This window comes from Mytilus edulis, chromosome 5 (assembly GCF_963676685.1).
Source record: "Mytilus edulis chromosome 5, xbMytEdul2.2, whole genome shotgun sequence".
In the NCBI taxonomy this organism is placed as follows: domain Eukaryota; kingdom Metazoa; phylum Mollusca; class Bivalvia; order Mytilida; family Mytilidae; genus Mytilus; species Mytilus edulis.
Genome location: NC_092348.1, coordinates 41,619,349 through 41,632,354, shown reverse-complemented (window position 1 = coordinate 41,632,354; position 13,006 = coordinate 41,619,349). Strand labels below are relative to the sequence as shown.

At 30.5% G+C, this 13,006-nt stretch overlaps 1 protein-coding gene across 1 annotated transcript; it reads left to right on the top strand.

Moving 5' to 3' along the window:
* Nucleotides 1–9,374: 9,374 nt before the first annotated feature.
* LOC139522414 (uncharacterized) lies at nucleotides 9,375–11,398 on the top strand. Its single transcript, XM_071315930.1, has 3 exons — nucleotides 9,375–9,496; nucleotides 10,289–10,374; nucleotides 10,960–11,398. Exons 1-3 carry the CDS (start codon nucleotides 9,426–9,428, stop codon nucleotides 11,325–11,327), a joined length of 525 nt encoding a protein of 174 aa, XP_071172031.1. The 5' UTR covers nucleotides 9,375–9,425; the 3' UTR covers nucleotides 11,328–11,398.
* The last annotated feature ends 1,608 nt before the right edge of the window (nucleotides 11,399–13,006 follow it).

The following is a 13,006-nucleotide window of genomic DNA, read 5'->3' as shown; positions in this document are numbered from 1 at the left end:
AACAAAGAAACATGCATAGATTTTTACAAAGAACCATACACATTTTCAATCTCACTGAGTCCAAGAATATATTAAACGCATCAAAGATCTGTCATCAACATGTTTGAATAAATGAATACAAATGATTTGTACGACTTTTTATAACATATTTCATTGAGATATCATTTTTAAAACTAAACATGGTAACATCGTTACATGATGCTTTAAAAAGTTTTAATTTGAAGTACTATCCTCATTCTGCAAATTGTCCGAACAATATATATATATGTATGTATTAGGATTTCTACAAACTCTGATTGATCTGTGATATTCTAAGTAAGTTCTACATTTGGATAACTAAAACAGCTGATCCCTCAACTAAAACTCCCATCGACAGCAACGCTTAATTTCGTCTTTTGGAAACACGTTAATTTAATTTAAAATGCAATTATTCAATGTTAGATTATACTTTAGATGAAAAGGTAGAGTGAGTTGTTATGGATTTTAGTGGTAACGTCGTTTTAGTCACGACATGATTTTCAATCTAAAAAAAACCCAAACGATATCATTAACTTTTGTTTTCATAAAAAATATAAAGAGATATCCAATCGTTATTGTGAGCCTTCCTATTACTAGCCTGATAAATGCCTATTTTACTCAAAGTCTCATGACAAACGAGACAAGAAGAAAGAAAGTTATTTTTGCGCAAATTCGGGTAAATAGAATAAAATAAACTAATTTTACGACTCTTTGAGGTTGTTTTTATTTTGATTTTTCTACTGTTATGGTGATTCCGTCCCCATAGTAACCTTTTAAAATAAGAGATTTCCCTATACTACAAGTTGTAATTCCAGTCATAAACTTTATGAATACTCGAATTATTTGTAACTTCCCACTACCCTCAGAATACAATAAATATAACCCATAATTTAGTTTTAAGCTGTGATTAGTTAATGTAAGACGCGAATTACATGATGTGGGTTTTGGGTATGCATTACCGAATAGTTATACAAATATGTCTTGACAAAAAGACAATTTTGAACTCATGTGTTTAGCCAGAGAAACTACACCAATGTTCATCAAAAGTTGCTTATGAAATGCGTGATATTTAGAAAATTAAATAGATTAATCAAGATGTACAATAGTTTGTTGTCATGATTCAGATGTTAAAACGTTCGAGCGTATGTTTCATGAAAATGGAGGTATCATACAAACTTGCGAATAGTTTGAAAGGTATTAGTAAATGTATGATGATAAATACTTATGTATATATTTTAAATGAAGCATTAATAGAATTTCACCATTAATATCATCAGACTATCGATCAATTTACGTAAACAGTACATGTATAACAATTATCAATAATGTGAAAATTGTTAAAATTGACAAAGTTTTGTCTTGTCTTCATTCTATCAGTTCTATAATTAAAAGTTAACCTCACTCAGTTAGTATAGAGTGATCAGCGTATCGGTCCCGGACACGCTTTGTCGTATTGAACCTTCTTGTAAAATTCCATAGAGATTCATTCATTAAAACAAAATGTGTCTCCGAACGACGACGATATAATACAATTATACATACCAAAAAATAAAAATGTTTGCGGTCATATTCAAATATATTAGACACAATACTCCATAAATGCATTTTCAAATATTTTATATAAAACCACCCACGTCAAATTAAATGAATGAGGAATGTGTCCATGGGTCTTTAATGATGCCCTGCATGCATATCCTATCAAGTTACAAAGAGATATAATTGAAGAACAGTAAAAGTGACACTACCCAAATTTGTTCTTATTCTGAGTGTTGTAACAATAAGCATTCCTTATCAATGTCATTACGTTTGGTTAGGCAAACTTAAGTTAGATAATTCACACGAATTGACCGTGTTGGAGAAAATTTATGATGGTTATAGCCATACAAATCATCTGAATAATAATTAAAAAAAAAACCAATTGATATGAAATTTCTATTGTGTATTTTAAAACTAAAAGGGTTCAAATCTTTATTAAGTATCGCTTCTAAAATTCAGCTGACTAAATTGCAATACTTTGTCCTTTCAAAGGAATATAAACATATAATTAGTAGAAGGAACATAAGTTAATGGACACTTTTGTAAAGTATACCAATAAAACACTTCTTTGTTGCTGAGATTTTTTAAATTTCCTAACAATATCATCTTGTAGGTTCCCCGGTATATGTCTTTGAAAAATATTTTAAAGACATCTTTAGTCAGATGTATGCTAGCTATTGTAGTTAAATCTCTCTGGTAAAAAGTAAATCGCGCATATTAATTATTACATCATATACATAATTTGAATATACACTAGACATTGCACTTTTTGAACAAATTATGTAGACAAAGAAAATCAATATACAACGTTAGTATTGACTAATGTGTTGCAGAACATGAAACAATCTAATATGTTCATAAAAAATCCCAGCTGTATATATTTTTCTATTTTATTTCCGTCATAAAATTCAAATAAGTTCATTGACATTTAAAGATGTTTAACAAGTACTTTTATAAAGGACTGCATGTACTATGTGGTTTCGCATTTGCAGACTTCTAACAGTCGGACAGTGACCTATACATGTTCAAATCCTGAACAGTTGTTTTATTCGGGGTATTTGCCTAAACTGCCTAGAATGCCTCAACTTGCTGTCTCTTAAAGTATTGTTAGTAGCAGGATGTATTTGAAAGGTTTCAAAAGTGCCAGTGGTAATTGATATGAGGTGTGCTCTCATAGTATTTATGCATCCCGCTATTGTGTTTTGATGTGTTCTTTGTACAGATGAATCCTGATGCGCAATACATTGCAGTCAAAACAAGATTAGGCTACAAACTATTAGAACAAATGCAAAATTAGATTAAATAAGATTTCGAAGATGGAGAGGTTAACTAACATGAGTACTCTAATTAAAATCTGCCGGTTTAACATCTCATTTGAAAAAATATTCACAACAAAACTGTTTTATGAAGTTTTGGTAAAAAAGTATGATTTTTATTATTTCTTAAATTTTTTGAATTAAACTTTTTTTCTTAACCTGATTTTTGGGTTTATATGACTGTGAAGAAACAAATGGTGAAGAAAAAATCATGTGGTGGTGCACTCCTTTTTTTGCTACAGCCCTGTGAGAGTACCCAATTTTGATGATTTTCACATTTATATCAATTTTTACCTACTTTTGGGCTATCATCGTAAACAAAATAACAGTTCCACAATTTTTTGTTTTCATACCTTCAATAAAGATGAAGTGGACAATTCTGAATAAATTTAACATACAAAAAAAAACTATAGGTAAGTGTTAACATAAGAAAGTTTTATCATATGTTGATGCTTTGTTGTGTCAAATTTACCATGCTGTCAATTTTGTAAATTTTTGATTTTTCTCATTTCTAAAAACAAAATGCCTATCATTTCAACTTTTTTGTTATAAATGATTGAACATATACATATCTAAGAAATTTGAAAAGACAATAATGATATGGGACGCACATAATTTTTGTAAAATCTTTTTTTGCTCCCCTCACCCATTTTCTCAAACTTTGGCCTAAAACAACTGAATCGATTGGTCGTAAAATTTGAAAACTGGACTACTCATAAACTGCTCATTGTAACGACACAATATTTTCACAGCGTTATTTTTGATAATAATATTTTTGAAATTCATTGATATTTGCTACTTGTATCATATGTTTTTGAAATAATTCCAGAACGAGATTTTAACGAGACTAAAACGTCAAAAGAATATATCCTTAAATATATTATGAGTAGTAATCATTATCAAGTATCGCTGCTCAAATTCAGATGACTCTTCTGCAGTACAATATCATTTCAGAGGAATAAAAAATATTAAATCGACCATTTAGAACATTTGCAATTTGTCATGCAGCATCGTTTGCTGCTTAGTTTAGTTCACGCATTATTGCAAATATAACAGAATTTGATGAGACTGTCAACAAAGTGAGAGGTTTAACGCTATGAAACCAGGTTAAATCCACCATTTTCTACATTTGAAAATCTCTGTACAAAGTCAGGAATATAACAGTTCTTGTCCATTCGTTTATGATGTGTTTTGTTATTTGATTTTGCCATGTGATTAGGGACTTTCCGATTTGATTTTCCCCTGAGTTCTGTATTTTGTGATTTTACTTTTTGCAGTTGCGCGCATTTTCATAACGTTAATTTGGAATTGATGTTATGGTAAATGGTGACATTATCCAACGACAATGGACGTTTCAAACGATTCTGCATCTGAACAGACACGTATTTAAAGTTTACAAAAAAAAAATTACTTCTTTGTTGCTGAGCAATTAATGATTTACAAACAATATGATTTTCACCTTCATCCATAAAATTTAAAAATGAACAGATTGTTTAAGGAGAAATTGATGTACATGTACAACAACCAAAACCGAAAACAACAAAATAACACATCAACAATAAACAGCGCTTTTTGTATGTTCTTCGTCTCAAAGTCATAGTAAAGCAGTCAACAGAGGGCAAAAATATATTCCCTAATTTCAAATTTAAGACTCCCCGAAATGCCTATTTAAGCGTTTTCTTTTGCAAACTGGCAATCAATCCGACTATGTGTTAACATTAAAAGTGAAATTCTAGTCGATTACAACAACAAACAGAGAAACAAAAAAGAAATTTTGCACAATTACAATTACAAGAGTTAACTAAAAGAATATCATTCCCATATATAAAAGTTTACATGTTTATTGCTCTTGGTCACTATACGTATTCAACTGATATTTATATTTATGAAGTTTCTAGTAAAATAGGAAGTAAGATCCTTGTGCTATTTGCGCGTAAGTATTTTGAATATATTGCACCAGAAATGTTGTAGTTTCCCTGGGAAAATTTTACTTTTTCAGTATGATTTAGAAAAAAAAGTGAAAACATATTTAGTCAGCTGCAGACTAGCAATTTTTGTCAGATATTACTGGTCAAAATTAAAACGCCCATTTCCATTTACATTTCTACTGTTACATATACATCATTATAACGAACATAGGACATTGTACTCTTTCATCAAATGATGTAGACAAAAACAATAGTCTACGTCTTCATCAGCAAACGTGTTACAGAACATAAAACAAATCGACTATGATTATGTAAATCATCCAAGCTATAAATATTTTTCTTTGTTACTTACGAGACAAAATACATATTATTTCATTGACAGTTATAATAGTTTTCAAGTACTTTTGTAAGGCTCTTCATGTCCTATACGGTATCGGACATTGACACAGGCATGTTCAAATCCTGGACAGTTGGTTTATTCGGGGTAGTTGCCTAATTGCATTCAAAGTATATCTTCCTCTTTGTTATAGTATTGTTAGAAGCAGGATGTATTTGAAAGGTTTGAAAGTACCAGTGGTAATTGATGTAAGGTGTGCCCTCATAGCATTCAAATACACGCTATTGATTTTTTTACAATGGGCGTTTTTTTCTTTGTGCAGATGGACTCTGGTGTGTAATACACTGCAGTCAAAACAGTAAAAGGTTACTAACTATCATTACACATGCACAATCAGCCAAAGTAGAAGTATACTAATATGGTTGATAACCACTTATTAAAATATACGATTTTAATACTTCATTTGAGAGAATATTCACAAACTCAATTTTTTTTAGGAAGCTGGGTTTAAAAAACATACGATTTTTTAGAAACAAAATAACTGACCACTATATATTGTTATGAATTTTGTAAGGGTTCATTGAAAATTATCCAGGTAAAAATAAAGAAATATAAATGATAAGAATTTCTTTTTTTTTATATAAAATTGCTATTATTTCTTGTTTGATATATGACAAGTTCAAATTATTTTTAAGTATAGCTGCTGAGACGTATATGACAGTACTTCATAATTTCAGAGTAATACAAACATATAATAAGCATAACGATCATTTAGAAGATGACTGTATTGTATTTGAAGCTCCGACGGCACCAACTAGTGATTTTATGGTCGCAAATTAAGTTTACCGGCTACGGGTAAACTTAGCAGAACTAGTAAACGTGTATTTGGAACCATCAAATCACCAATTAATGCCGTCGGGGCTAAAATACAAAATTGTTATCTCCATTCTAAAGAAACTTACAGAAAACGGAAGACATATAACATTTGTCATACATCAATTGCGCTTGCGCGTATATTTTCACAACATCCATTGGGATTTGTACCATGATAATTCGTGATGTTATCTAATGAAAATGAACGTTACAAACGATGATCCATTAGAATAGAAAATAGAAGCTTTTGTAAACCATAAAAACCTACTTTTTTCTGAACAAATAGATAATTTCCAAAAAAATAAGAAGTACACTTTTTCCATATACTGATATGCAATGTAAGATGATTAAATGGATTATTTTAACAAGACTCACAATAACTTAAAAAAGAAAAGGATCTATAATGTGTTCATGTACAGTAAAAAAAAGAATGAACAGCGCTTGTATTGCTGTTCTTCATCTCAACGGAATATTGAAGTATTGAATAATGATAAAAATGTTATCCCCCAACTTCAAATTGAAATCCCCCTGTATCACTTGTTTAAGTGATGTTTTTTGCATACTAAAGATCACGCCACTAGTGTGTCATGCGTGTAAGACCTTCAAAAGTTTAATATTAGATGTTTGAACAACAACAATAACAATATACTTTATTTGGAAACACTCAGACACATATTTATATGTGCAAAAAGAGGCAAAATACATAGTCATTATTATGATATATAATATTCTGATATATATTTTTTTCTGAAATTTTTAACAAGATCAGTAAAAAACGAACAATCAGTGATAAAAAAGGAGATATCTGATAGATATATATATAGGATACTTTCTTCATAAAAAAAATACACCGTCATTTGAAACCAAAGTTTAGCAGATCATTTTAGTAGTTAAAAGGAATTAAACACAGTGAAAATGTGTATTACCATTAATTGTTAAGCTCCGTGTACTAAACTTATTACAAAATATAAAACAATATGATTTAATATGATTGCTACGATTGATAAGTTGCAAATCACAACATATAAATTAATGATCCCTTAGACATATCCAAGTGTACTAGGCATTGCACGATGGGTCGTCTTTCTGTACTATTTACATATAATAGTCAATGCATTAATTGTATGTGCTACACTCAAAAGGCTGCCATTAATAGTAAAATGTAGTTCAAATAGGTCATCCATGTTTAACTCTATTTTGTAAATTAATTAAGGAAATAATTTATGGCAGCCGTAGATTTATTTTCATTTTACCATGGGTTGGGCATTTATATTCGATTATGTTATCCATATTAAATATATGTAGTGAATCATATTTTATTTTCTAATTAAATGGTTACAGTGTCGCTATTTGTGGACTACATAGATATGAAGCCTTTTCTAGTTCATGGGATGTAGAATTTAAAAGTAAAGGTCACGTTGAAAAAAACGCGTTTGAGGAAAAATACAAATCATAGGTAGAATTTTCAAGTTTGTGGTGTCGATAGTAAAGCTTAAATTATTAATTCAGTCATCACAAACAAACAAGAAAATATGATCACGTCAACTAGTCATCATCACAAGTACATGCATTGACAAACATTCAAATAGGCTTATAAAAAAGTTAGCATTTTCCTTTGTACAACTACAACATATACATATTAGTCAATAGAAAACAAAACCCTACACATTTTGTATCTTTTAACAAATTTTGCAACATTATCAACGTTATTATTCACAAATCTGTTTCAGAACATGTATTTCATTACACAATCGAAGCTGTATATATTATAAGTTTTTCATTGACAAAATTCAGATTAATTCATTGACCTTTAAAGGTATTTTACATGTATTGTTATTGTTTGCTACATGTACTATAAGGCATCGTTTGTTCAGAATTTTACAGGTTCGAATTCTGGATGGGTGTTTTATGCAGGGTAGTTGCCTCGATGGGACATCTTTTATTTGTTAAAGTATTGGCAATTGCAAGATGTATCTTAAATCTCTAAAATAGTACCCATGCCTAAAAATAAGGATGAATACTGTCGAAATAAATTAGTGTGTTATCCTTTAAACCAACCTAGTCTACAGATATTTTAAACCTTCCCTTTAAGACTCCTTATTCAAATAGTTGTTTATAGCAAATCTATATTTTCATTAATGAAAAAAATATTCAATGTGAAAACAGGACCAACCAAAAAATTTAACAAGTTACGGTAACAGTTACATGAGTTAAGAATGTTCTTAAATGGAGATGCACATTCAATGTCATATCAAAAGGCAATACATATTCAGATGTATATGATAATGCTAGATACCTTGTATGCTATGCTAAACATATTGGATTCAAAGCATAGTAGATATCTTTGTATATTTGAATATATGACAAACGCGTTGGTCTAATATGGACTATTCTATCAGATGAAATTCACAATATAGTTGATATATATTATGTATATATACTATTCATGAAGTATATACAACTCGTCTAAACATCAACCCAACAATGTTAGATCTGTAAATTTGCTATCGAAAATATTTTGTTCTTCCCTCGCCGGGATTCGAACCCATGCTACTGAGATATCGTGACCCCAAATCGCCTGCACTGTAGCCGTCCCGCCAGACCCCACGGCCACCTGGGCTATTCATAAAGTATATATATACTATTTATAAAGAAGTCTAAGTTGAAAACTACATTCAAATTTATGATTGCGTTGGATACAAACCGCAATTTACTATTTATTAAGTATATATTATTTATATAGTCTTAATTTTTGCAATTGTTTGTTTGCAGTACACAAGTTTTAACGGTATTTATCCAGTTTAATCATAAGTTTGACTGTTGTTTTTACTTTGGACTTGTCATATTGTTAGATAGGATTCAAAATATAGGTATAAATTAGATATTTATTATAGCTAACTAGAATATCGTAACAGATAATTTATTCTTATCAGAAGATATTCACCATGTTGCAAATATATATATATGATAGATACAATTATAATGTCAAATAGACTATTCTATCAAAATAGTTTTATAATATAGGTAATATATCGTGTCAGATAAACTTTTCTTATCAAATGGGATTCACAACTTGTTAACTATCTTTAATATCATAAGAAAATCCTACTAAATTCTTGATGGTGCGAGTGGTCAATATCAGAAAGGAAGATATCAGTGATTATAAAAAATATGGAACACACACACAGAAGTAGTGTCCAGACACAAGAAATCCCATACGATCAAATATGGTCATCTTCTAATGTAATAAGCAATACAAAACCTAGTGTGCTCAATCATAATCATAATTTTATTCAATAAATCATACGTATTATTTAACTACCGCCTACTAAATCACAAAATATGCACACCAAAGCATATCAAATATCAACATGGCGTTCGCAATATGTTGCACATCCTGCATACATTAACAGTTACATGACTATAAAACAAAGTGTTCTTCCATGTCCATCACAAGTTTCCATAGGAGCAGATTCATCAATTGAAAAGTAAGTGAAAAGTATTATAATAGTATCGCTCAAAATATTAGAGATGCGGTATGAACAGTGTTAAGTGGTATGAATTCAACCGTTATAGACTTTGAAATATATCAAGTATAAATCATATTTGATTGATACATATCTGATTTTAAGACTCGCGGTTTTTATGATTGACACATATATAATTTAAAAACACCTCTCATATTTCAATCTTTTTTTAAAATTTGTTCAAGCATGACATAAAAATGTAGCAGCTACGTTATGGTCGTTCACTTTGATCGACATTTGTTACATTTAATTGTTAATGCTTCGTCTACTGCAACTGGCGAAATACGAATATAATGAATGTTAAAACTAACATTGTGATTGGTCCGTCTGCATTAACATGTTTATAAGTTTAAACAAAACCTGTAGAGCAAATTAATAAGTTTATTTTGTTGGCAAATTAATTACAAATTCGAATGTTGAGGATGTTGTATTTTCATCCTTTCATACGATGGATTGTATTTATGAACTGACAAGTAGCACACCCCGGTGATACAATCCTAAAAATCCGAATTCTAGCAGATCTACGTGAACTGTGAAACGCGTTTTGAACTGCAAATTAAAAAAACAATATCAAGTACTCGGATACTTAATTGAATAATCTGAAGTCGAATAGTTGACACATCACCACATTCGTTTAACTGTTTGATATAGTCAGGGACTAATTTTGTTTTGGTTTTATCGACCTTTTTTAATCATCTTTGAATTGTTAAGTTGATACATTTTTTACTGAATGATAACACATTTTTTTTGCAGATACGCTTACAACCTGTACATCAAAATGATAATGACTCATATTTGTACATGTGTCTTGTTCGTGTTGATGTGTGGCACAAGTGATGGTAAGCTTTTACGTTAATTTTAATAAGTGTTTTTTTTAATAGTTTTTCACACTGTCTGACTTCCATCAGATTGTTCAGATCTCTTTCTAATTTCTTTTTTTTTATTTGAAATGTGTCTTTTTAACATTTACTCGTGATTAAACAATGAAACGACGTATTATAATGTCAATTAAAATCCTAATTTGAAAATTAAATTACAAAAGGCGGGTCGGATTGTGACCTTTCCAGTTATCACCGTAGTAATACACACTGGCTATATATTCTGATAGTAAAATTTGTATCATGGTATGATTCAGAATTTATAAATCGGTAATAAATCTATTACACAAATCAAGGCTTCAACTGTAAACAATCATTGTGTATAGAATTATTATTTCTCATAGCTCACTACAGTAGGAAAGTTTGCGAATTTAAACTGTAATTCATAACATAAATGAAACAAATGGCCCTTAGCACGTACAAAACCTAGCTGACTGTTGAAAAAATTATGTTAGAGATAACGTAATGAATGTTAATCATAAAGAACTAAATGATATGGTTATGTGTATATTTTACATGATTAAATCCATTGAAATCTGTTTACAGCTGCATCAACAGCGACATTACCAACCGGTTATCATACGGGTGTTACTATTACGCCCTGTGTCAAATATAGCCGCAGGCTTTGTATGGATCCCAACTACAATCCCTTGACGGGTATTTACACTGTTACAATGAATGGTACATACTTGGTGTCTGTTACTATGATGACAGGCATTTATGCAGGTCACTGTAGACTAACGAAGAATAAAGTGAATTATGTGTGGCTGTATACTGGTAACCAATATGATATGGCAACCCAAACTGTCTGCATGGATCTAGTAGTCGGAAATCAGATTTCAGTAGTAACAAGCGCACCGGCTCTCTTTGATGTTTACAACACTTTCACTGTAGTTAAAGTGATGGACCAATAAGGCCATAAAGTGAACGTATGGACCCGAAACATCAGCAGTGAATGTAATCAAATAAAGTGTACATTGCTGTTTATTGTTCGATTTTTTTTAACGAGGAGTATTATTTAATAAACACATTCGATGCGTTTATATATTTTTCATACCTTATACCAAAAAAAAAAAAGATTAGTTTCGACGTATACAATGAATTATGTTAAATATGTCACTGAGAGCAAACGAATCACACTTCTTATATATTTTGAACATTTGAAAATTATGGATATAACAGAAAATAAAGAGGTCATGCAAGACATTCGTATATCACATCTTAGGTATACTGAATAAATACTGGCTGCTTAGGGTTTAAAGAGATATTTTTAATCACTTAGTAATATCATAAATAAAAGATGAAATAACAAAGCAGACGACTTCACTGGTTTCAAATCTAAGAAAGCGAAATCATACCGCTATCAAATTATTACATCAGTATACTGTATCGGTTTTGATGTTATTCTATATATAGTGTCCATTTTAGTGGTTCTTCCTCATGACTCATTTGAGTTATTTGTTGTGTCATACCCCTGTTGATGAAGCTAGTGTACTGTGAACATGCATCATACATCATAGTCATTTGACATTGTATTCTTTTAATTTTATAATAAAGGAAAATACAATTTATCTCATTCTAACCGTGTACAACAGACAAAACTAAGAAGACTTATTTGTGAATTAAGATATGAGGAATGAATAAACAACAGCAAACGAAACACACACCTAATATATTTTGAACATTTAAAATTTAATTGGTTAAAAAATGTTGCATGACTTAAAGTCATAGCTATACAGAAAAAGAAAAAGAGGTTATGCAAGTCCCCCGTACACTTGTCTTGTCAATTGACTCCTCATTTTTTTTACAAATGTATGATTCAACAAAGTTAACACAGGTCGACAAGAAGTACTTACGATTTCAGAACAGGTGATATAACACCCTTCTGCATACATACTTCTACAAAGATCAATTGATAGATTGATAGGTGTTAACCGCTACATCAACATCATTATTCTATTTTGTCGCTGTCAGTTTTTATTTGTAGATGAGTGAACATACAATCTCTGTGTTGACAGACTAGTAATACAGTTATTGGACTACTTAGATATAGATCACTGGCCACATTGGTCATTCTACTATGCTGAATGAGTTTATTGTTTTTGTAGTTGTGATGGCTTCAAATAATTGTCACTGGAAACACTCACAGATATATTAACCACTCTGTGAAGTATTTTTATTTGTATCCACCTGATGAGGTAATCCTTTTCAACGGATTTTCATAGTTCATTCTTATGTTGTATTGTTACACCACTGTCCCAGGTTAGGGGGAGATTTGAGATCCCGATATCATGTTTTACACTGTTACATTCTGTATGTATTTGCTTATCCCACGCCTGTAGTGGGATTTGCTCATTGTTGAAGGCCGTACGGTAATTTCTGTTTGATTTGGTCGCTTGTGGATAGTTGTCTCATTGGGAATAATATCACATGTTCCTTTTAATATATAATAACAGAACATGAAACATTTATTTTGTTCGTAAAACAATTCTAGCTGTATATATTTCCGAAATTGAAATTAATTCATTGACAGTTAATGATATTTTACGGATATCTTCACACTATACTGACCCAATGTACAGGAGTGTGTCCC